We start from the raw sequence: 23963 nt of genomic DNA, 5'->3' as shown, positions 1-23963 counted from the left end.
TTAGGAGCTGCAACACTGAATTGAAATATTCAATAATTTTGTGTTTGTCTCCATTTTCTTTCAGAACAGCACATTAGTTCCAGGAAAAAGAAGGAGATTCTGAAAGCTTAAGTGAATATCAAGAGAAGGAGTCAAGAATAATTCATAGTTTGAGAAGAGGAATGAAAAAAACCCTTTATTTAAAAAGAAAAAAGTCAAAATCGTTTTGCTTGTTTTTCTGTTTCCCCAACACAGCAGGTACCTGTGAGCCCAGATACTCTTTCTTTGGCATGGTGCCCTAGCAAGATGCTGTGAATATTCTAACTTACCCACATGTTGCATTGAAAAGTTGAAATCTGTAATTAATCGGAATAAAGAGAATAATAGGAATGAAGACCTGAGAGTTTCTTCCTGTACTTTGGGGCTGATTGGATTCCCAGGGCACATAACATGAGGCCTTTGTTGGGAAGTATGCTTGACACAGTGGCCGGGGTGTTTCTCCAGGACGTTTTACGTTGGTCCTTCTCACCTCTTTCTTTCTTTCTTTTTTTTTTTTGCTGCATAGCATAGCATGTGGGAGCTTAGTTCCCTGACCAGGGATCGGACTGTCACCTCTTTCTTAGCAGAGCTGAGGATTACCTGGAAAAGCCAGCATCCTTTCTTCATCTCCAGCACTGGTTACCAACTATGTCCTGTCGATATCTGAAGACCCCCCTGCTTTTGCCTTGAAAGTTTGGTCTTGGTGTGCAGTGGGGAAGGGAAGGGATTATCTTAAAAGAAGGCTGAGCCCATGAGCTATCTTAGGTTCTTAGAGGGACACATGCATCTCAAGAATGCCCCTTTGAAAGTTGTGCCCGGGATGACTATTACGTGGAGGTTATACGATATCACTTAGAGAAGTAATATTGAGCAGTGTGTTTATGTGTGCAGACTTCAGTGTTGGGCAAGCCTACTGTTACCACTTACACGCTGAAGGACTTTGGGCAAGTGGCTTAATGTCTCTAAGCCTCCTTTTTTTTCTTCCGTAAAAGATAATACAGTACCTCCTCCTATGGCTGAAAGAGTTTCATGAATCTGAAGTGCTTGGCTCAGTGCTTGGCATCTGTCCTAATTGGCCCATAGTTATGTACTTTGGCTCATTGCCTCTACTTCTATTAATTGAAACATAATAGTAGATAACTTTTGAAATGCAGGTAATCCTAGGAGTATTTATTAGGTTTGGGGCGTAGAAATTATTTTAATCTGATTGCTTTCCAGCGTAGTAGCTGGACTTGCCCCTTCAAAATGGGGATTTTAACTGGGGAAAGAGGAAAGGAGATTCTGGAACTTTGGCTGGTTCTGAATGGGACTCTGCAGGGGAGCGGTTGATACAGGCAATAACAGGGGTGCCTCTAAGATAGGAAGGAGACCTCACCTTTCCCAGAGGTTGCAAACCGGTGGCCCATGTTTTATTTGATCCATAGTGTTCTTTGGTTTTTTTAAATTGAGTTAGTTGCTAACATTTACAAATTGAGAAAATTCATATAAAAATCCAATTTGGGGACTTCTCTGGTGGCACAGTGGTTAAGAATCCGCCTGCCAGTGCAGGGGACACGGGTTTGAGCCCTGGTCCGGGAGGATCCCACATGCCACAGAGCAGCTAAGCCCGCGAGCCACAACTACTGAGCCCGCATGCCAAACCACTGAAGCCCGCACACCTAGAGCCCATGCTCCTCAACAAGAGAAGCCACCGCAATGAGTAGCCCGCGCACTGCAGCAAAGATTAGCCCCCGCTCATCGCAACTAGAGAAAGCCTGTGTGCAGCCACGAAGACCCAGCGCAGCCAAAGATAAATTTATAAAAAATAAGTAAAATAAATAAATTTATTTTTTAAAAATCCAATTGGGGGTTTGGGATTCTCTGGAAAAAGAAAATCAGAGCCGGCAACATTGGGCCTGATTCCTGTATGACAGCATCAGCTGAAGCTGAATAGCATCTGCTGCCTTTGGGTTGGGCCTGCACTCTCCAGTCTGCCACAGTCCTGCCCCCACGGGTCGCGCCTGCTCTGGCATCGGTCCTCCCACCGACTTCACGCGATTGGTACCTGCCTGGCTCCTGTAGACGTATGACTTTGAAAGCCTTGCTTTTAAATTTTAGCTTCTTAACCCGCCCTGATGGGAAAAGGTGATGTTGGTCTCCAGCTGCTGTTGGGTGGCTCCTAGTGTCCCTGCTTATGGGTGCTGGGACCTCAGCAGCTCAGAGTAGTGGGGAAGGGAGGAGAACAGGAGACCCACCCACCTGGTACTGTCGCACCTGTAACCAGACCTGTATAGTTCTGGAAAACAGACTGGTTGAGGCCTGCTGGACAGAGCTGTAGAGAAGGGACAGTAGGGCCTGAGCATAGAAATGCAGTGGCTGGAGGGCAGGAGATCAGGAAACAGCTTCCTAGAGAAGGGGCTGGCAGGGCTCAGGGGCGCCATGGCCGGTTCAGGGCTGGCCTGCAGACCTAGAGGAGCTGGAGAATAAAGCACAACAGACATTTGCTACATGCCAGACTCTGTGCTTGGTCCAGCTGTGGCAGTGAGCAAGACAGATTATCCCCTGCCCTTGGTCCACTTATATCCCGGAGGGGACAAGGGAAAGGGAGCAGAGTAATCACAAATCTGAAAAGGAATATTTATCCAGAGGGGTTGGGAAGGCTAAGCTGACAATCGAAGGAAAAGAGGCAGTCTTTGCAGAGCTGGGGAAGAACATTCTAGGCAGAGCAGCAACATACGCAAAGGTTCTGAGGCAAGAGCTTGGCGTATCTGAACTGAAAGCAGGCCAGAGTAACTAGGGCGGAGCTAGCAAGGAAGAGAGTATCCTTGGAAGCCATAACAAATATGGATTTTAAGGGCCGTGGTAAAGGGGATAGATTTTATTTTAAGACTGACAGCAAATTAAGGGAACTTGAATTTTATGCTGAGATACAGCAGAGGCAGAAACAGCTCATATGCTGTCTTTCTGGCCTTACCCACTGGGAGAAGCCTCTTGAAGGCTGCAGGAGAGAGTCCGCTTGCTTTTAGCCTCGTGGTAGGTCTGGGGAGGCTGCAGTTGAGAACAGGCCTAATGAAATCCACTGGATTTGTTGCTCAAATTATTTGCTACTAGCAAAGATCCTTTGCTTGACCAACTTTAGTCAGGATCCTGAAATTTCTCCTACGCCCATCTGTACTTTTTCTTTTAAAATCTAGTTTTAGCAAGAACCCTGCTAAGCAGTTTAACCAGACCCTCCCACCTCCATGTCTGATCACCCTGATATGTGGTCAGATTCCTCACCCTCCGCCATCTCCCAGGTGATGTCTGATCTTCCTGGCCTATCTTCAGCCAGAATCCTGTCAGGTCAGCTTAACTAGAATCCCCTTACCCCTGATGTATCTTCTTGGTAAGTTTCCATCCACTGTTCCCCACCCTGCTCCTTGGCTATCAGTTCCCACTAGACCATGCTGTATTCAGAATCGAGCCCACTTCTATATGAGGTCTCTTTCCCCCTATTGCAGAAGTCCTGAATAAAATCTGTTTTTCCCTCTAACTGCTGTGCAGCTCTGGTTTTCATTTGACACCACAGTAGTGCCTGGGCCTTGCTTTCTCTATAAAGAGTACTCAGCACAGCAGGTCAGAGTCCAACTGACCTTTCTTCAACCCCCTGAGCCTTAGTTTCTTATCGGTAAAAATGGGATAATACCTCTGAGGGCTTTATAAGGATTAAAGAGGTCACATCCAAAACACAGACTACAGTGCCTGGCACTGACATTAACTCAGAGTTTTCTAGGATTAGTATAGATATTACCATTGTTATTTCCTGTGTGTCGTTGGCAGGAGCCCAGTAAGCAGTTTGTACCAGGTCCACGTTTCTTTGTTGGTTTGTTGAATTCACTTGCTTCCCCAGCTGTCATTCCCTGAAGGGCCCGGAGGCTTGAAACAACACAGGAGCACTGTCCTGGAATCAGGAGTCTGTTACGAGCTTTGCCCCCTCCGAGCTGTAGGACCTCTTACCTCTGCTCTGCCCTCCCCCAAGGGCTGTGGTAGGGAGCACATGAAGCAATGGATGGGAAACCCCTTTGTGAATTTTAATATAAACATAAGGGATTATCATAAGCAACAAGTCCCCCATTGATTAGAGCATTTCTTTAGGGGAAAAAAAATAATAGCACTCCATCTTAAGTGAGGAATGGGAAGCTCCCAGTCCCTCTGTGGGGAGGGTTTAAGTCCTGTAAGCTGCCATTAGTGTCACAGTTAATGGAGATAAAGCATCGGAATTGTTGCCATCACAGTCTTTTCCTTTATAACGGCGTTCACCTCGAAAACCACAAGTAGCAGCGGGGCCCAGTGCTCGTTATTTCATTTGAAAAACTCATTGGAAGTTGAGAGAGCCCTCAGTCTTTGCTTTTGTTGGGACAGGCGGAGGAAAGAGATGAACAGGTGGGTCTGGGGGAAGGAAGGGGGGGCTCGGGCTGGCCTGGCGAAACCACCATTCAGCAATCTCCTCCTTTGTTCTCCTTCCTTGGCAGGTTCTCGGCCAGCCCGCTCAGCTTGGTTGAAGTGGACCGCGGCCCTCAAAGGCCAGCCTTCTCTTCTGAAGGGGGCTTTTGTTGTCCATTGTTGGTATTGTCTCCTCCACGGAGCCATGGTGGCCCCCCGCAGAGCCTTTCCCACGCTTCACATTCTTTCTTAGAGGGCAAACTGGGGGCTCCCAGAGAGAGCAGGTGGTCTGAACCGGGTGAAGCCCCGAGCTGGCTTTACAGCCCTGGTGTGGGAGACCGGCCCACGGGATGCGGGTCCAGCACTGTGTGTGCCAGGTCGGAAAAGGCCGGAGATGGGACTGCTCACCTCTGAGTCCCCATCAACTCTGAGATGCTACAGATCTTCTCGTACTTTTAATCCAGACACACATCCCATCATCCAGATGTTTCACTTTTTTTTCTTTTTTTAGGTTTAATCTACTTATAGTAAGATGCACAAATCTTAAGTGTATAGCTCAATGAATTTTTACATCTAACTACGCTAGTGTAACCATTACCCAAGTCAAAATATGGAATGTTTTGATCCCCTCTCGGAAAGTTCAGAGTCTAAGAAGAGGCTATGTGTGGGGTGCTGTGTGGTGGTGTAGGTGATGTGTGTGGGTATCTGGCCCAGGTAAAACTGTTCATGAATAGAAAAAGTTGGGTAATCACTGACATAGGTACATCTGGTCAGTGGCTTCAGCTCTCTGCTTCCCTTTGTAGCAAAACTTCTTCAAAGAATTGTCTCTACCAGTGCTGTCCAATAGAAATGTAATGCAAGCCCCATAGGTGATTTAAAATTTTCTAGTAACCATAACAAATAAGTAAGAAACAGGTGAAATTCAATTTTAATATATTTTATTTAACCCAATCTATTCAAAATATTATTTTAACATGTAATCAATACATAAAACATTACTGAGATATTTTGCATTCTTTTTCCATACCGTCTTTGAAATCCACTTAAAGCACATCTCAGTTGATATTAGCCACCTTTCAAGTGTTCAGCAGCCATATGTGTTCAGTGGCCACCATATTGGGCAGCCAGGTCTATACTCACCAGCTCTGACTCCTCTCCTGCCATTTTCTCTTTTTTTTTTTAAGATTTTTTGGATGTGAACCATTTTTTTAAAGTCTTTATTGAATTTGTTACAATATTGCTTCTGTTTTATGTTTTGGCGTTTTGGCCACGAGGCACATGTGGGATCTTAGCTCTCCGACCAGGGATCAAACCTGCACCCCCTGCATTGGAAGACGAAGTCTTAACCACTGGACCGCCAGGGAATTCCCCTACCATTTGCTCTTGAACCCACTCGAGTCAGACTTTTGCCTCCACCATCGACCCAGTTTGTTCTTGCCAAGGTCATCAGTGGTTTCCATGGTCACTTTCATGTTCAGTTCTCAACTGACTTGACCTATCAGCGGCATTTGGTACCGTAGATCATTCCCTTCTCAAAACGCTTTCTCCGGTTGGCTTCTGGAATTTCTCTCTTGTAGTTTTCCTGTTATCTCACTGCCTGTGCCTTCTCAGTCTCCTTTGCTGGTTCCTCATCTTTCCTCCAAGCTTTCAATGTGGGGTGCCCCTGGGTAGTCCTTGGACATCTGCTCTTTCTGTTCCTCTTCTTTAGTGATCTAACCCACTCTCCTCACTTTAATGACCATCTAAAGGGTGACGGCTACCAAACCAAACCGGCTGACCAGACCTCTCTCCTGGCTCCAGACTTGTACACCCAGATGCCTACTCAACATCCTCACTGGAGCCTTTAAGGGGCGTCTCAGACTCAGTATGTCTAAACCCAAACTCCTAATACCCGCACCCCCCACCGCCAAAGCTCGTAAATGGCAACTCCATCCTTCCAGTTGCTCAGGCCAAAAACTTTGGAGTCATTCTTGACTCCTCTCCAATCCCCACACCGTATCCATCAGCAAATGAGTTCTACCCTAAGAATATATCCAGAATCTGACCCTTTCTCAGAGTGACATTAAATACAAGTCAGGGGCTTCCCTGGTGGCGCAGTGGTTGAGAGTCCGCCTGCCGATGCAGGGGACGCGGGTTCGTGCCCCGGTCCGGGAAGATCCCACATGCCACGGAGTGGCTGGGCCCGTGAGCCATAGCCGCTGAGCCTGCGCGTCCGGAGCCTGTGCTCTGCAACAGGAGAGGCCACAACAGTGAGAGGCCCGCGTACCGCAAAAAAAAAAAAAAAAAAGTTACCATTAAATACAAGTCAGATCACGTCGTTCTGCTTAAACTCTGCGATGGCTCCCATCTCACCAAGGGTGAGATTTTTAAGTCCTTACCATGGCCTCCAAGGGTCAGATGAGCTGGCTTCCCGCTCCCTCTTGGCCTCCTTTCCTTCACCCACAGCCTCGCTATGCTCTAGCCGCACTGACCTTCTGCTCCTCCTCCCTCCACGCTCTTGCCTCAGGGCCTTTGTGTTGGGTTTTCGCTCTGCTTGGAATGTTCTTCACCCACATATTGTCAAGGCCAACTCTTGAGGGACTTTACTCAAATGTCCCTCATCAGAGAGGCCTTCCCTCACCACCACACCGCATATATATTCACTAGAGATAAAATAATCCCCTCCTGCACTCCCATCCCATTAATTTTTTTCCCTTTGCAATCGCCACCATCTTACATATTCTATACATACGAACCTTCAAGTCGTGAGCTTTCAAAGATGTGAACATGCGTTTGTATGTCCAGTCACGTAAGTTAGTTGAATTGTCTGGCGTACATTGTCACGTGTGTGCATCCTCTATAAGTGGTTGCTTTTTTATTTTTTTATTTATTTTTTTGCGGTACGCGGGCCTCTCACTGTTGTGGCCTCTCCCGTTGCGGAGCACAGGCTCCGGACGCGCAGGCTCAGCTGCCATGGCTCACGGGATCAGCCGCTCCGCGGCATGTGGGATCTTCCCGGACCGGGGCACGAACCCGTGTCCCCTGCATCGGCAGGCGGACTCTCAACCGCTGCGCCACCAGGGAAGCCCGGTTGTGCTTTTGTGTACTTTGCTGTACAGTACTATACAGAGTACAGTAGTTCAGTATCTTTGTTTCAAACGCAGGATGTCCCAAAGCAAGCGTAAAAGCAGCGGTGATGTAGCTGGTACGGCTAAGAAGCGCCAGCTGTGGTACGGTACTACTGTCCTTTTCAAGGTACTGTACTGTAAAATTTAAAGTGTTTTCTTTATTTTTTTGTTGTTTGTTCTTTACGTATTATTTGTATGAAAAGTATTATAAACCTATTACAGTACAGTACTCTATAGCCGATTGTGTTAGTTGGGTACCTAGGCTAACTTTGTTGGACATAAACGAACAAATTGGGCTTACGAATGCGCTCTCAGAACGGAACTCTTTCGTATGCAGGGAACTTACTGTATTTACTTGTTTTTATTATACTTTCCCGTTTTTTTTTTAACATCTTTATTGGAGTATAATTGCTTTACAATGGTGTGTTAGTTTCTGCTTTATAACAAAGTGAATCAGCTATACATATACATATATCCCCATATCCCCTCCCTCTTGCGTCTCTTTCCCACCCTCCCTATCCCAACCCTCTAGGTGGTCACAAAACACCAAGCTGATCTCCCTGTGCTATGCGGCTGCTTCCCACTAGCTGTCTATTTTACATTTGGTAGTGTATATATGTCCATGCCACTCTCTCACTTCGTCCCAGCTTACCCTTCCCCCTCCCTGTGTCCTAGAATATAAGCTCTATGAGATCAGGGACTTTGTTTGCTCACAACTGTATTCCCAGTGCCTAGAACAGCACTTGGCACATAGTGGGAGCTCTAGAAATATTTGTTGAATGAATCAATGGTATTGCTCATAGGTGAACAAAGTCACCAGTGGATGAAGGATGACTTTCGCCCAGAGTAGACAAATATGGCTAAGAGCCCTGTTCTGGGCTGGACCCCCTGGGTTTAAATCCCAGCTCTCTCCTTGCCAGCAGTGACCGTGGCAATTCAGTTCACCCTTCTGTGCCTCAGTTCCTCGTCTGTGAAATGCAAAGGATGCCAATACCTCCCATTAGGCTGTGTGAGGAGCGCATGAGATTCTACACGTGAAGCTGCCCGGCTGACACTGAGTGTTTGGTAAGTGTTAGCTTTTTTTTTTTTTTAATATCTTGTAATACCACTTTGGGAAATGTAACTATGTAAAACATGAAAAATTAGGTTGAAGATAAAAGAAAAATGGAAATGCAGACCAGTATGGGGGAATTTTATTGTATTTATAAAGGAAAAGGTAGGTCAGAAATTAAATAGGATTAATCGGATGCTGTTGTGTGTCAGCTGCAGGGAGCCGGAAACATATGCAGAATCTTCATCCTTGGGAAGTCCTGTCGCAGAAAGGAAGATAAATCTCAGTCTGGGGGCACTGGAGTAAAGGCAAGATGGGACAGGACACCTGGAATAAGGGTGATGGAGACTCCGGTGTTAAGACTGACTATGTGGGTCCCAAAAGGACCTCGGTCTTAGCCCCAGTTCTCCCAACCTACTCCCAGTGAGATCCTGGGCAGTCACTTGCCTGTGAAGAAGCTGCTTCTAATCCCCAGACAGGGTTAGATTAGGTTATTCTTTCCAGCATACACGTTCACCACACCCTTTACATCTCTTACCATTTATCACACATTAAATAATCCACCGTACAAGTAATTAATTTCTGTCTGCCTCGGTGTGTTATAAATTCCATGTGAGCAGAGACCACGGCTGTCTCATCCACGGCTGTCCCCCCAGCCCAGAGCCTGGCCATCTTTGGATGATTTTTAAGGGATGGGAAGATGGATAAATCTGAACTTGTTACCTTACAGGACTGTTATGTGGACACAAAGTGTGGTGAGTGCAAAAGGAAGCCATCTGCCAAATCATTCTACTCTGAACTCTTAGGGTGTAAGAACTCATTCTGCTGTTATGTTTCCTCAGGCCCACTGTGATGTCCTGGTATTTGCAGCAGTTGAGCTGGAGCGGGAACAATGGCTGGAGCAGCCCCCAGGCCCCTTTCTGCTGCTCTATGACTTCGAGCTCTGTGAAGCCTCTGGCTTTTAACCTGCAGGAATAAAGCCTGCATTCTTAGGACTTGGCCCTCCTTAGGGCCACTCTGCCCCACTGGGGCCTGGTGGGAGTCATAAAGCAGGTGAATGATGACCTAATCCCAGCGTGAGAGGCACAGGGGAGGCATTATTCTTAGGGGCATTTTTTTAAAAGAATTCTAGCCTTCGGGACCTTGGCGGTGATTGGAGCGAACCTACTCCCTTCACAGAGGAGGCAACTGGGAAGCTGACTTGCTCTGTGCGGAGAGTTGGCTGCAGAACCAGACCTGGGCCTCAGATGTCCATCCCGCCTCCCAGGCTGGTTCTTGCCCCTCCTGCACTCTTCCTGTCACCCTGCTGCTGCTTGCATCTCCCCAGGACTGTACTTGGTGAGATCTCTGAGCTCTTGGTGTTTAATTAGGCTGGGAAGAAGGTGAGGGGGCACACGGAGAGCTCTGCTGGGAACTGAATTTGCTTAATAGTTTGGTCCAGAAGTGCCTGGCAGAGTCGTGCTGGGACACGTTTGTGCTCACAGTTCAAAGTCAGGCTCTAAAATATAGCCATTTCTCCAAACAGTCGTGTCATTTGGGGAAACTGTCTGCGAAGTGGAGTTCATGTGAAGCGCTCCTGGGAAGCAAGGCAGGTCTTGGGCCTGCCTGGTCCCTGACTTGGGACCAGATGCTGCCCCTTCTTTGCCTCAGTTTTCCTCCTCTGTAAAATGGGAAAACTCATTCCTGATCTCCCCTGACTCCTACTGGGATTGTGGGGGTCAGGGAGAGGGGAACTGACTGTCACTCCCGTCTCTCCCTCTCACGAGCGCTGCTCACACTTGTCCACCCGAGGGTGTTGGGAGGGGCTGGTCTTCCTTTGGCTTTACAGTTTTATGAACTTGGTAAGGGATCCAGGGCACGCCTCCTACTACATCAGCATCAGAGTCCCCTGGGTCCCTTGTTAAGATGATTTAGATTCCTGGATCCTATCCCAGAACTGTTGAGTAACATTTCTGGACACAGACACCGAGCCTGGCCTCTGGCTACACACTGGAGATACAGCAGTGGACAAGACCAGTCTCTGTCGCACATTTTCTCCCCTTCTTCCGGTTCTTGATGTGTGGAAGGAGGGACCCCATTCCCAGTTTGCTTGGTAGAGCCCCACACCTTTGGAGATGAGGAGTTTCTTTCCTTTTCCAGCCCACGCTCTGGAAAAGAAACCTCTGAGGTCCCTAAACACACACACATGCACACATGCACATGCACGCATACACACACACATACACACGTATTCCCACCTGTGCTCCTGCAGCAGGGTCACCAGGATGTTCTCCAATGCCATCTGCTTTTGGTCTGCCCACATGCTGTCCACCTGACGGCCAAGCCGTACCTTTGCTCCTTGCTCCTGGTTTCTCTCTCTATTCGATTAGAAAAAGAGAAATAACTGAGGTTGCTACTTGAATAGGACGCAGAGAGGCCTGCGAAAGGCCAGGGCAAGGTTAGCAGAGCAGGGTGCCTCCCTCTGCCTATTCCAATATCTGGCATAGACTCTTGCACCCAACTGAATTAGACTCAGCAACGTTTAAGAAGACAGTATCTATAGGAGTGAAGACAATAGACTATGAAACACATATCTTCCTACAGACGACTTATTAATTACAAAGGAGAAAATGTTAAGTTCACAGAGGAGAAGCCTGGCAGACATTATGCTAACCAAGTGATCAAAGTTACCATCACCAGTGGGACAGATTGACATCATGTGCCGCCTGGTAGGATGCACTGAGGACGCAACATCACTTCTGTTGCATAACATGAATGTAATCATGAGAAAGCACCAGGCAAGTCCAATATGAGGGACATTCTATAAAGAACTGGCCTTTACTAATCAAAAATGTCAATGTCACAAAAGACTGAAGAACTGGTCCAGATTAAAAGAAACTAAAGAGACATGACAACTATGATGGCACCTGTGATGCTGGATTGGGTCCTGGATGAGGAACATCCAGTTGGGGACAACTGGTGAAATTTGAATATGGACTCTAAGTGATAATTATACTGTGATTATGTAAGAGAGTGTCCTTTAATTAGATACTAGGAGACACACAGAAGTACTTAAGGATAAAGGGTCATGATGACTGCAATCCACTCTCAAATGGCTCAGCAAAATAATAATAATACGTACCTGGGTTTGTGTGTGTATGTCTCGATACAAAGTAAGCAAATATAATAAAAATATTAGGAACTGTTGACTACAGGGAAGGGAATGTGAAAGCCCTTTGTACTATTGCTGCAAGTTCTCTGTAAGTTTGGAATTTTTTCAAAATAAAAACTAAAAAGTGGGGCTTCCCTGGTGGTGCAGTGGTTAAGAATCCGCCTGCCAATTCAGGGAACATGGGTTTGAGCCCTGGTCCGAGAAGATCCCACATGCCGCGGAGCAACTAAGCCCGTGCGCCACAACTACTGAGCCTGCACTCTAGAGCCCGCGAGCCACAACTACTGAAGCCCACGCACCTAGAGCCCATGCTGTGCAACAAGAGAAGCCACCGCAGTGAGAAGCCCATGCACCGCAATGAAGAGTAGCCCCCACTCGTCACAACTAGAGGAAGCCCACGCGCAGCAATGAAGGCCCACCGCAGCCAAAAATAAATTAATTAATAAATTTTAAAAAAACAAACAAAAAACTAAAAAGTGTTCAGGCTGTAGAGTCAGGCTGTTTGAATGCTAACTAACTCTGCCACTCTTTGGTGTGTGTCCTTTAGAAGCTATTAATGTAGCTTCTGTACGATGGGAGTAAGAGGACCTGCTTTGTAGAGTTGTTGGAAAGAGCACATAAGAAACTAAGAATAGGGACTTCCCTGGTGGTCCAGTGGTTAAGACTTTGTGCTCCTAATGCAGAGGGCCCTGAGTTCGATCCCTGGTCAGGGAACTAGATCCCGCATGCTACAACTATAAGATCCCACATGCCGCAACTAAAGGATTCCCACATGCCGCAACTAAGGGTTTTCTTGCCACAGCTAAAGATCTCGTGTGCTGCAACTGATACCCGGCACAGCCAAATAAATAAATAAATACTAAAAGAAAAATAAAAAGAAACTAAGAATAATGGCTAACACTACCAAGGGCTCACTCTGTGCCCAGCACTGTGCTGGGTGTGTGTAAATGTCCCGGGGTAAAGGCTTTGTTTCTGGCAGAGCCACAGTCAAGTGGTGACTACCACTGGTGTTGTCACTGTTGGAGCCCATCACAGGGACAAGCACATAGTAGGTGCTCAGTGATCATTTATTAGTTAAGCGTAAGCTGAGGTTTGACATTGGAGCCCTTCTGCTATGGCGAGTCCAGAAATGACAGATGCTGTGCAAGGGGAGAGACCAAACTTGGTCCCTCCAAACCGCGATGCACTTGGGGTACGGGAAGAAGTTACGAGAACGTCAGCTCACCCCTGCTGCCTGCTCATGATGTCCTGGAGAAGCTTGCGGGCAGACAGCTGGGCCAGCACCTTCCGGTAGCTGTTGGTGAAGATGGCGTCTGCGTACCTCGGCATCCTAGTGGAAGGAGTCAGAGGTCAAAAGGCAGGGTGGGAGGCCCAGGAGGGCTGTGCTCACGGGGTCTCTATAAGGTCCTTCTGTGGCCTGTCCCCAGAGAGAGCTGGAACCTGGGCTGAGTGACCTCTCTGGGGCTCAGAGTCTGCCTCCCTCCCAGAGATGAGCAGTGGAGGCTGCCCGAGGAGATAGCTGGGGACCAGCTGGTGGCTTGATTCTGCACCCCCTAAGTAGCAACCCTGGCAGGGCTGGCTTTGGGGTGGCAGGAATACAGCAGGCCCTGTTGTCAGGACTGCTTACCTGAGGGGCTGGGAGGGCGGGGAGCCGTGGGAGCCGCTGCTGAGGGTGAGGGTCACGAGGAAGAACACCCAGAGCAGCATCCTTCACCCCTGTGCTGGCACCTGGGAAGTGACAGACAGGAAGAAAAGGTCAGGTGAAGCCATAGCCACTGGGATGTCTTTTGCTGGGTGGGCCCAGCCCTGGGCTTGGCTCCATGCAAGTTTGGCCCTTGTCTTTTGGAAGCTGTCGGGTAGGAAGAGGAACCCAGACACACCTGGGTTCAAGTTCTGCCTCTGACAGTCACAAGCTCCGACCTCATTTTTTCCATCTGTAAAATGGGCATGATAAGGCTACTCTGCTGACCTCACAGGGTTGAACGTAAAACGAATGATAATGGTGAAACTGCCCCTCCTTGTAAGGCCTTATACATGGGATTCAGGCCTCAGCAAGGAATAGGGGAGGAGCAAGCACCTTCCCCTAGTCACCCAAGTCACCCACCAGCCCAGTGTGGCACTGACGGTATTGAACAGGGCTAACAGCTGAGGCTCTGAGTCAGACAAATCTGAGTTCACATCTGGGCTCTGCCATCAGTAGCTGTGCATCCAGGACTAGCGGCTTCTCCTTTCTGGACCTCAGTTTCTCTATCCATAAAATGGAGTCAATAACTACACCTACTGCATAGGGTCCTTGTGAGTATGAGGTGACATGAGGCACCTGAAGTGAGCGCTTGGCACGTGGGCAACTCTCCACACACCTCTGGTCCGACGACCTAATGCTCAGGGAGCAGGCTGTCCTGATTTTGTGAGGAGTCGGAGGAAAGGGAGGAAGGCTATACATCTTGCTCCAGAGGCTTAGATTTTGCCCTGGGAGAGACCAGGGAGCCTGGGGAGCCCGTGAGGCAGAATCATCTCATAGATCACGTAATTGTTCTTCATTGGGGCCTGCTGACACCGTGCTCGGCAATTAGGGGAAGAACAGCCTACAGGGAGAGAGCTGCCTCGGCTGGGGCGGTGCCACTACTGTCAGACCACGGTGTGGAAATGGCTGGCCTCGGAGTGACTCAGCCATCTCAGAGTTGGGTCTTCTCGTCTCCCAGGGGCACCCCCTCTCAGCAGGATGTGCACTCCATGGGGATACAGACCCCTCCGGAGGCTCTGCCAGCCCCTGAGAGGGCAGGACCCCTCATGTTCCACCAATCTCCCCACATCACTCCATTTCCAGCTGGTCCTGCTGAGGAGGGGTTTCCGGCAGGCAGGGCCAGCCCTGAGGGAATCCACTTCCTTTCCCGGACTCACTTGCCCTCTCAGGGCATCACCCCTCTTCTCCCAGACACCGGGGTCTCGACTAACCCAGGGATGCCCTGAGACTCCAGGAAGCACCCCGGGGACTGCTCAATGCTGCCCGAGACCCCTGCACCTCCAGAGCTGGAGGGAGCAGCCAGCCAGGCCTCAGTCATCAGCCCCTCTTTGACGTGCACCCCTTCATCCTCTCCGCCCAAAGACAATGCTCCAGTTTCAGCTCAAACACTTGCTGCTGGTGAGTGACAGGGAGCTCACTAACTCTAGGAAAAACTGTTAGGAAGTTTTTCTCGTTGCACCAAGTCCAAGTCCCCTTATCCTGCAAATACTTGTTAAGCGTTTACTATTCTGCTAAGGACTGGGGCTAGAGAAAAGATGAGACCGCGGTGTCGGCCCCACGGGCTGCCCCTTTGACATCCACCTGCCGTGCCTCCCAGACCTTCTGCGCCTTCATCAACACGACAAGCCCTTTAGATGCGTTTTGCATCTGACTTAGAACTTGGCCCCCCAGACCAAGGATCTTCAGTCTTCTGTCCTCATCACACACTATCACACGTGGCCCCCCTTTCCCGACCTGGTCCACTGCTGGAGTTTCCTAAGTAAGGAGATCTTTGGAGGCAAAGGGGTCTCCTTGGCATGACCACCGTTCTTCTGTCTCCCAGCTGCATCCTGGGCTTTCTCGTCTCATTTCCTGCTGATCTTGTAATGACCTGAGCACATCCAGGCCCCCAGTCACCTCACTCATCTCTCCGAAGCCCGTGACACCTCACCCCCTCCAGAGCGAAGCCCTAACCCCTGTTTTTGGCCTAAGCTCCACGTCAGCCTCCCCACCCGCTGCCCCTTCTCCCAGGGCTGGCACAAGTGATTCCCAGCCCCTGTGCCCAGCCGGCCCGCACAGCCCACCCTCACACTCGCCCTCAGGAGCAGGTATCACGACCTCCAATTTTACAGCCAAGGAAATGAGCCCAGAGAGGAGAAGGGCCTTTTTCCATGGTCCTCCATCAAATTAGTTTCGGAGTGGGCACTTCAGAACGGGCCTCCTGATCTGCACGGCGGCCTCTCAGAAACAAGCCCTTATTCACGAGACTCCCTATTCATGGGGTGCTTCAGAATTCATCACCTGCACATGGGAAATGGTTCTGAGAAGACTGAAAGCTTTTGCTCTTTGTTACTGGGTCTCTGGGGAAGAAACAAGGGGGACAAACAGGAACACCTGCTTGGTTGGCGTGTCCCTGTGCACATCCGATGGTTTTAGGGAGTTGAAAATAACCCTACAGTGGCAGACTTTGGGGGGCAAGTCATAGTAAATCCAGTAACCCGTGGTCATGCAGAAGGAGACTGGGCAACCGCATGATCTGGTCAACCAAGAGGCACAAAATTTGCCATAAACTGCTTGCCCCAGGGATGGGTCAAGCCACCACTGTAACCTCTGGGGTATGAGAACCTAACCCATGGGGTGGTAAAATCCCATTAGACAAAGAGGGAAAGCAACAAGAATTATCCAGTTTCTGGTATGATGAGAATAGAGGTTGTGTCACTAGGACTAAAATAGCTGTTGGCAGACATCTTCCACCTGGCCAGTCTAAGGAGCTAGAATTCACTGAATTAAATCGAGCATGAGTCCAAGAGCACCACTGACACCCCCTTGATGGCTCCGAAGGCATTTTCGGGGTTATCATCTATCATTATGAGTATCAGTTAACTCTCCACAGTGCTTACAAACTAATTCTGTGGTGAGATATATTTGAGGTCGTCTGGATTCAGGATAAATGGGCATTTGATTTACATCAGTTGGCACTTCTTGCCAGACTTCATGCCAGGATTGCTAAAGGAATTCTGCAGACGAAGCTTCAGCTAACAGCAGAGGTCAGGTCTCAAGTGCCAAACTAGCAAGGCCATGTTTGAGCTCCTGGAAAAAAATCTTTTACCTTTCTTAAATATTCTGCTGTGTAATTTAAGAACCCCAAAGCATTGGCATCCTGATTCAGTTTATAAACTCTTTCACCGATAGGGTTCCAAGTCGAAGGAGATCTAAGTTTTTCGTGAGGAAGCATCTTGAATGGCCATTCAAAAGAGTGACACCCCACCTCCTTCCAGAAAGGGTTTGAGATGGTTTATGGTAAAAGATACAAATACTTCAGGACCATTAAAGCCCGGGTCGAGAGACGAGCGTGGGGGGAATGGAGTGCTCCAAGGGTAGATAATTGTGTCTAAAACCTAGAGTAAGGAGCGCGGCTGCAATTGAGCAAGACAGCAAAACGTTATCAATTTCCAGGCAATTATGCTGAATCGGTTCTGAGTGATCGGTGCGCGGTATTGATTTGCACAGCCACTCGGTTCCTTTCTGGTCCATGGCAGAATCCCGTGCTTGACAGGAGAATCTAGCCAGGTGATGTCTTGCCCCAGAAGCCCACCTGCACACCCTCGAAGGAGCACTGAGACCTCATTTGCCCCAGACAGACACCTGGCACGTGTCTGCTGCCACCTCTCCAGGGATGGAGGTCCACGTATTTGAGATAACCTCAAAATGACACCCACCGACAAAAGCATATTCCAGAGCCCCTAGCGAGGGGCCTAAAATGTACTCACCAGTCCACGGGCAAAGAGGATGGCAGTGGCCTCTTGGATGTGGTGTCTCTGAGTTGCTCTCAACTTTCGCACCCCCATCCAGCCCAGCCCCCGGGGCCGCCCCCCTCTCACCTCCGAGGTGATGGGTCTCCCTCTGCTCTGAGACGTTGCTCCAGCTCCACGGGCCCCGCGCTCGGCGTTTGCTCCAGCGGCTGTGTGGCGCTCCCATCATTTATACCTTCATTTTCCCGAGCGTTGCCGGCGTCAGAGAATCAATTACTCACAAGTCCACCAAAGGATCATTTTTAGCATCACACTGACAAACCCTAATAGGGGAAAGAGGTTTTGCCCCTTGCAAATTAAGGCTTGTAATGAACTTTCCCTTTATCTTTGAGAGAACAGACAGAGCGGAAAGTTATATTATTCCAAGAGGCATAGAGTCTAATACTGCTCCCCTAATAATTGGAGTACTCCTTACAGTGAAACACGGAGGGTTCATTTATTCTCTGAGATAAATGAGCCTTTTTAAAAGTTCATATAATCTTGTTTTGTCCGTGTGCAACTTTATTTCACTTCAGGGCAGTCAACTTCACAGACTAAGTGTTTTGTGTTTTTCTCCCCTTAGTGAGGAGAGTTGTTTGCGATTTCCCTTATCCAATTATCAGGATTTTCCTCTATTTGACTTAACCCGCTGTGGTCACAGACTGGTGTAGGCAGCTAGCCCGGGGGGACATCCATAGTCGCGTGTTGGAGCCGCCAAACGTAGACAGTTGCCTCAGAGGTGTGTGAAGTGAGAGGGAAGAGATGGAAATCTTGGGACGGTGGTGTTTCCAGATTTCTCTAGCCTATAGCTAAAGAATCTTCAAGAATGGCATGCAAGTGCGCGAGGCAGAAGCTCTGGTTTCCCATACGGCTGTTGTCGAGGAGTGGAAATAGCCCTAAGGTAAGAGTCCAGACACCTGCTGTCTCTCCTGTGCCTGTCCATCACGACCTCGGTGACCCTCAGCAAGCTACTTCTACCCTCCAAGCCTCAGCTTCTATACCATCAATTCCCACTCGCACCCCCAGCGAAACAGCAGAGAACAGTAGCTTTCAAACTTTTAAAAGAGTTTGAAACATGGATTTTCTTCGGAAATCTTCTGTGAAAGTGCAATATATAAAACAGATTTTTTTTAAACGGGGCTGCTCTGGTTGGAGACTGGAGACTGTCTTTGCCTGCCCCTGGACAACTCTATGGTTCACACTTAGAACCAGTAATGTCTGGAGGAACCTCCTAGCAGTGACATTTGTGATCCAGTTTCTTAGCTTGCCCCGAGCCATGTTCTTGGCAAACATGGGTTGTTCCCCAGAGAAGCAGGGACTGAGTGTCATGTCGCCCTGAAGGCCTGGACACAAAGTGGTCAGGTCAGGCCAGATCCCCAGGGACTAAGAATAGGCTGACAGGTCACAGCAGCAGGTGGTAGATGGAGGAGTTGGGAGCCCCCAGGGCAATGGGCTCTCCTACAGTCAGAAGGTGTGAGGTTATCTCAGCCAACACAAGGTGGGGACCACAGAGAGCTGGGCGCCCAGAATGGTCACAAGGCCAGGGGACAGATATAGGACACACAGAATTGGCTGAAGAAACCATGGGACTCAGAATTCAACCCCAGCTGAAGCTCTGTGCCAGAGATTGAGCTGAAGACTTCATGCTTGATCTCAGTTTCCTAATCTGTAAAGTGGGAGTGAGGCTCATGAGGCTGTTGGGTGAGGATTAAATGTGACCGTGGATAAGGTACAGGCCTGGAATAGAGTAAGTCTCATAAATTAGCTCTTACCACTGCTATCGTTGTTGTTGTTATAAATGAGGAAACAGGCCCAAAGAGGCTGCCCACTTTCCCATAGTCACACAGCTGGGCAGTGGTAGAGCCAGGACTCAGAGATTTCTGACTTGCAAATTCAGTGCTCCACAACAAGCTAACGTTCCATGGTCCACCACTTCTTATTTTCCTACTGTTGTTTTTTTTTTTTAAAGAACTTTAATGGTTTTATTGAAGTACAATTCACACATCATAAAAGTCATCTGTTTGAAGTCTACGGTTCAATGAGTTTTCATAAGTTTATCCAGTTGTGCTACCATCTCCTCAGGCAGGTAGACCTAGAGAGGGACACACTAAGTGTTTAATAGCTCTGAGCCTCAGTTACCACATCTGTACAGTGGGCACCATAATACCTGCCTCCCCGGGTTGTTGTGAGGATCAGAAATATGCTTGTAAAGTGTCTGGTACACTTGGCCAGTGTCAACTGTTACTGTAGTTCTTACGATCAGAGCTGAGCTCTGAAAGCCGGGCAGGGAGAGCTGGGAGCCATCCTGGGTGATGAGCTTAACTTGCTGTAAATTCTTAAACCCATCAAGGAAGAGGCTGAAGGGAGGAAGCGAGGAAGAGCCTTGAGACTGAGAGCCCAGCCCCCTCCACCAGTTCCGTCCTCATCCTCCGAGAGGGGTGGGAACAGCTCGCTCACCACCCGGCTCTCTTCCCAGGATGGGTTTTCATCCAGCGTTAATTAGCGAGATCGGGCCTGTGTGTTAAGGGTTGGGGGCTTGAACTGTGGAAAGAAAGCGCCCCAGAGAAAGGCTGGCTTTAAAAGGCTCCAAAAGGCTGGGGCAGTGAGGCTCCACCGAGAGACAAGCCGTGCATTTGTGTTGCAAATTTGCAGTGTGCTGGAGCCAGCCATTCAAAGAGGGTGATGCTGGAGGCGAGGGGCTTGGGGGTGGGGAGGACAGAGGAAGTCGACAAAGGGGGCCTGTCCGAGGGCCTCAGACCTTGCTTTGTAAAAGCTGCTTTCATTGCCCTCCCTGGATGATGGCAGCGTTCCCAGCCTGAGGCCACCGTGCAGGGACGGAAGGCCTGGACCCCAGACTCCCAGATTCTCTTGACACCCCCTGCCCCCCCACTCCGCGCCTTCTGGGACTGTTTTTATGGAGTCAGCGGCAGCAGATGGCACAGGAGTTCTCATGAGTGCTGTGTCAGAGTGAGGGGCTAGTGGTTGGCCTTGCTGGGTGGCCTCAGGCAAAGTGAGGCGACTTCCCTGAGCCTCAGTTTCCCCTTCTGTGACACAGGGCCAGTGCGGTCCTTTCTCCTACTTCACGTCCTACCCAAGCAGAAGGGCCTGTGATTGGAGGGTGATCCAATCACCGTTAGAGGTTCATCTCTTTCTGGAAAAGTCTGCATTTGGGAAGGTCATTAGAAGAGTTCTTTTTAAGAGGTAAAGTCGGTTATACTTAGCAAATCAGTTAAGTGACTCTGGGTCGCTCAGAAATGTTACTCGCGTGAGTATTTTTAACAGTCACCTTGCTTGGAATCTTTGGGCCTGCCCCAAGTCAGTTATTATGGCTGTTAGTCAGGTTGATTTTCTGGGTTGGTAGACACAACGCAGGTGCCAGGCATGAGGCACAGGAAGGCTGTTCCCAGCTGATCCTTCAGGCAGGCTCTCCTTGGTGAAGATCTATGTGACCACCCTTCAAAGCACCCTTTGGATCCCGCCTCTCCAAGAAGCATTCCCTACTGGTCTTGCCTTGTGATTCATAGATTTTATATGTGGTAAAGCAACTCCTTCTCTGAGACCCTTGGGATGTCTGGGACCAGATCTGATTCATATCTGAACCCCCCAAAGCTTTTAGTTTCTTCCAGCTTTGTTGAGATATAGTTGACATATATAAAACTTTCTAATCAAGGTGCCGTCCCTAGATCAGTGGTATCAGCAGCTTGTTAGAAATGCAGAATCTTAGGCTCCACCCTAGACGACTGAATCAGAGGCCAAATTCCCTTTTGTTCCAGGATTCTAAAGGCATCCGGCACCCCACCGAAGATGGTCTCAGAACGCCCTGGGGTTCTCCAACCAGGGAGGAAGGCCATGGCTGCAGGCAGCCAGGAGATGTCGCTCTTCCCTAGTCATTGGCCGTGTCGGGCTTTGCGAAGAAAGCCAGAGGCCCCAAAACCAGGGCTTTGTCCGTTTTGAAAGCCTGGGAGCACCGAGGGGTCCAGGTCAATTACATCCACCAGGCCATCCTCTCCTCAGCCACCCAGGCTCCCCATCTTTCTCTGCCCAGGTCCTTCCCTGGGTTCTCACCTGTGTTTCCAGTTAGGAGAGGCTGTGTGATCCCCAAGCCCAGCCCCTGCCCCAGGATCCCCAGGAGGAAGCCCAAAGGAGAAAACTCAGCCCTTGGAGCCTCCCTAGGGCCTGGCTCATCAGGCAAGAACGTGGCCCGGTGAGGATGAAGACATCTTTTGGGAGGCCCCTTCCCATTTGGAGTCTGAGTTGTTGCATCTCAGTGACAACAGGACTTGCAGACACAGAGAGAGAAAGTCGAGTGTCTATAGGAAAAACCCAAGGCCCGCCTGGCACTCTAGTTTCCAGTTTCCCATCTGAAATCAGTGCCCAGTGCCAGGGGCGGGGTTATGGCTTCACTTCCCCTCTGTGGTTACAGGGCAGTTAAGGGAGCTCCATTAGTCATGGATGCAGCAAACCTGGCCAAAGAGCCCTTACTCCAGACTGGAAGCAGAATTGCTGGGGTTTCCCTCTGGGGCCAAAGCTCCCCATCTGGCCATATCCTCCTGGCCTTCCCTCACCCTGCATCATTTTTTCTCTGAACATCCAGGCTACAGAGCAGAATGAAGATCTGTATCCATACTCAGCGTCACCCTTGGACCTGGAATTCTCCTCTAACCTGGGAATCCATCCCTAATGGATGGTGGAGACTTGGCTTCCTAACTCCTGTCATTCCAGCCTCTGGGTCAGCCCCACTCAGCGCCACCCAATCGTTTACAGGAATCTAGTTGTCCTGGGTCGCAGCAGCATAGGAGTATCATCTCTTGATGCTTACTACGTGCTAGTCATGTAACATACATGATCTTCAATAACCTTAAGGGTTAGGAGCATAAAGTGATCTCATTTTATGGTGGAAGAAGCCATTGGGCTTGGAGCCATTGGGTAAATTGTCCAACCTCACACAGACAGTAAATGGGGAAGCCAGGGCTAGAAGCGGCACCCGTCTCCCTCCAGACAAGCCTTACTGCCCTCGCTCCAGCAGTGCTACCGGCTACCCCAGCCTCAGCATTTTTTTGGGACCATGCTGTGTGGCTTGTGGGAATCTTAGTTCCCCGACCAGGGATCGAACCCGGGTCCTCGGCAGTGAAAGTGCAGAGTCCTAACCACTGGACCTCCAGGGAATTTTCCAGAAATCAGCATCTGAAGGCTGATTTCTGCCAGCTCCTCGTGACAGATATCAGATTTCCCTTTGAGCAGTATCAGTAGGCTCTCTGTGGACCCTGTGAGGTGGAACGATAAGCGTGATAAGTGAGGATTTCCTATGGCTGATGCCAGGGAAGTTGTGATGGGAGATGGCCCTGTACTTTGCACATGGCACTCATCATGGTGACAGTGACATTTCTGATTAATATCAGAACTTTGGTGATTTCAGCAGTGAACCTGGAACCAAAAGTCCTGGGCTCACGTCGGACCCGATTCACACGTCCTTTAGGTTAGAGATGGTCTCAGGCACACACAGGCTTTCCAGAATACTAATCAACGATGAAAATTCATCATTAGTTTATTTACATATTTCCATCATTCATTTCAGGCTCTCATCTTTCCTTTGATAATTCATCCATCAGACATCATTGCAGTAAAACCTTGCCGGGAGCTAAGCATTGTGTTTGAGATTCAGGAGCCAAGAAATAGTAAGATACAATTTAAATTACTTAATATTTATCAAGTGCTTGCTGGGTGCCATTCACTGTGTCGGGGGCTCCAGGCATTCTGGGGACTTGCTTTGGTGGAGATTTCATTCTAGCTGGGAAGGCAGGCAGGCAGCAGACACATAATTACATACAGTGTGATACACACGGTCTACAATAGAGGTGTGTGCCTGGTGTTATAGGAGCAGAGTGGGTGGGGAATTCACTCTGCTGGGGAACAGGAGAGGCTTTGCAGAGGAGACGACATTTAGGCTAGGCCTTGGAGAGATGGGAAGCATTGATACAGCATGAACAGAGGCCTGGAGGCATGATCCAGGCAAGCAGTTTGCTGTGGCTACAGTGAGGAGGCTCAGCTTTTGTGTGCTTCGGGCCTAGAACCCCCGATGCAGTTGTCTGGGGTAGGGCCCAGGGTTCTGCATTTTCCACCAAGGCCCCAGATGCTTATGGTGCAGAGGTGAGAGATGGCAGTCTGAGAAACCCAGGCCTAGTGCTTCCTCTGCAGGGAATGCAGAGGACGATTCTGGAACCATAAGTGGAGGCCAAGCTGTGCAGGGTGTCAAATACCTTGCTAAGGAATTTGGGCCTTTTCTCTTCTCAGCGGAGAGAGCCCATGGGAGGCCTTCAAGCCCAAGAGTGATGGTTTTGGAAGGAGCGTCTTGCCAGCAGCCTGGATGGGGGACTGAAAGCAGAGAGGCCCCTGGGAAGGAGCCCGGGTAGGAAGCTTTTAGAGCTGGCCAGGTCTGTGGGCCTGAGCCAAGGCCCACCGAGGAGGTGGGTGGGGCACCTGAGGTAGATTTGAGAGGGCTCTCTGGAAGATGGGACCACGGGCCTGAGGTAGATGGGATGAGGGAGGGGGAGGAGGGGGAGGGGCTGGGGGCCTTGAGGGCTGATCGGATGCTTTGGGGGGCAGATTGGGAGGAAGAGCAATGAGTTCCAATTTACAAATGTTGAGTTTTTCCGGACTCAAGGCGCCTCCAGGAGGAAGTGGGTAACAGGCTCTTGGATCCAGTCTGGAGCTCCATCTGGGC

At 49.4% G+C, this 23963-nt stretch overlaps 2 protein-coding genes across 14 annotated transcripts in view; one reads left to right on the top strand and one right to left on the bottom strand.

The window, feature by feature from the left end:
• The window catches only part of RPN2 (ribophorin II), a 55494-nt gene extending 55121 nt beyond the window's left edge, over window positions 1-373 (top strand). For all 12 annotated transcript variants that reach the window (XR_004345956.1, XR_004345955.1, XM_032606762.1 and 9 more), the window contains one exon: window positions 65-373. Coding sequence is in view for 10 of the 12 variants with exons in the window: in XM_032606753.1 (XP_032462644.1) it covers window positions 65-111 (47 nt within the window). In the remaining 2 variants the exon portion in view is untranslated. The remainder of the gene's footprint in view (window positions 1-64) is intronic.
• An 8324-nt stretch (window positions 374-8697) lies between these two features.
• Window positions 8698-17400, bottom strand: GHRH (growth hormone releasing hormone). Of its 2 annotated transcripts, none has more exons than XM_032606598.1 (5): window positions 17333-17400; window positions 13356-13456; window positions 12954-13058; window positions 10815-10934; window positions 8698-8836 (listed from the first exon to the last, which is right to left on the bottom strand). In XM_032606598.1, exons 2-5 carry the CDS (start codon window positions 13433-13435, stop codon window positions 8821-8823), a joined length of 321 nt encoding a protein of 106 aa, XP_032462489.1. In that variant the 5' UTR covers window positions 13436-13456; window positions 17333-17400; the 3' UTR covers window positions 8698-8820. The 2 variants fall into 2 exon arrangements, with proteins under 2 accessions (XP_032462489.1, XP_032462488.1); XM_032606597.1 differs by having other exon boundaries at window positions 17222-17375.
• Window positions 17401-23963: the final 6563 nt, after the last annotated feature.

Source organism: Phocoena sinus, chromosome 15 (assembly GCF_008692025.1).
Source record: "Phocoena sinus isolate mPhoSin1 chromosome 15, mPhoSin1.pri, whole genome shotgun sequence".
Lineage (NCBI taxonomy): Eukaryota > Metazoa > Chordata > Mammalia > Artiodactyla > Phocoenidae > Phocoena > Phocoena sinus.
This window is presented reverse-complemented; position numbering and strand designations above follow the sequence as displayed.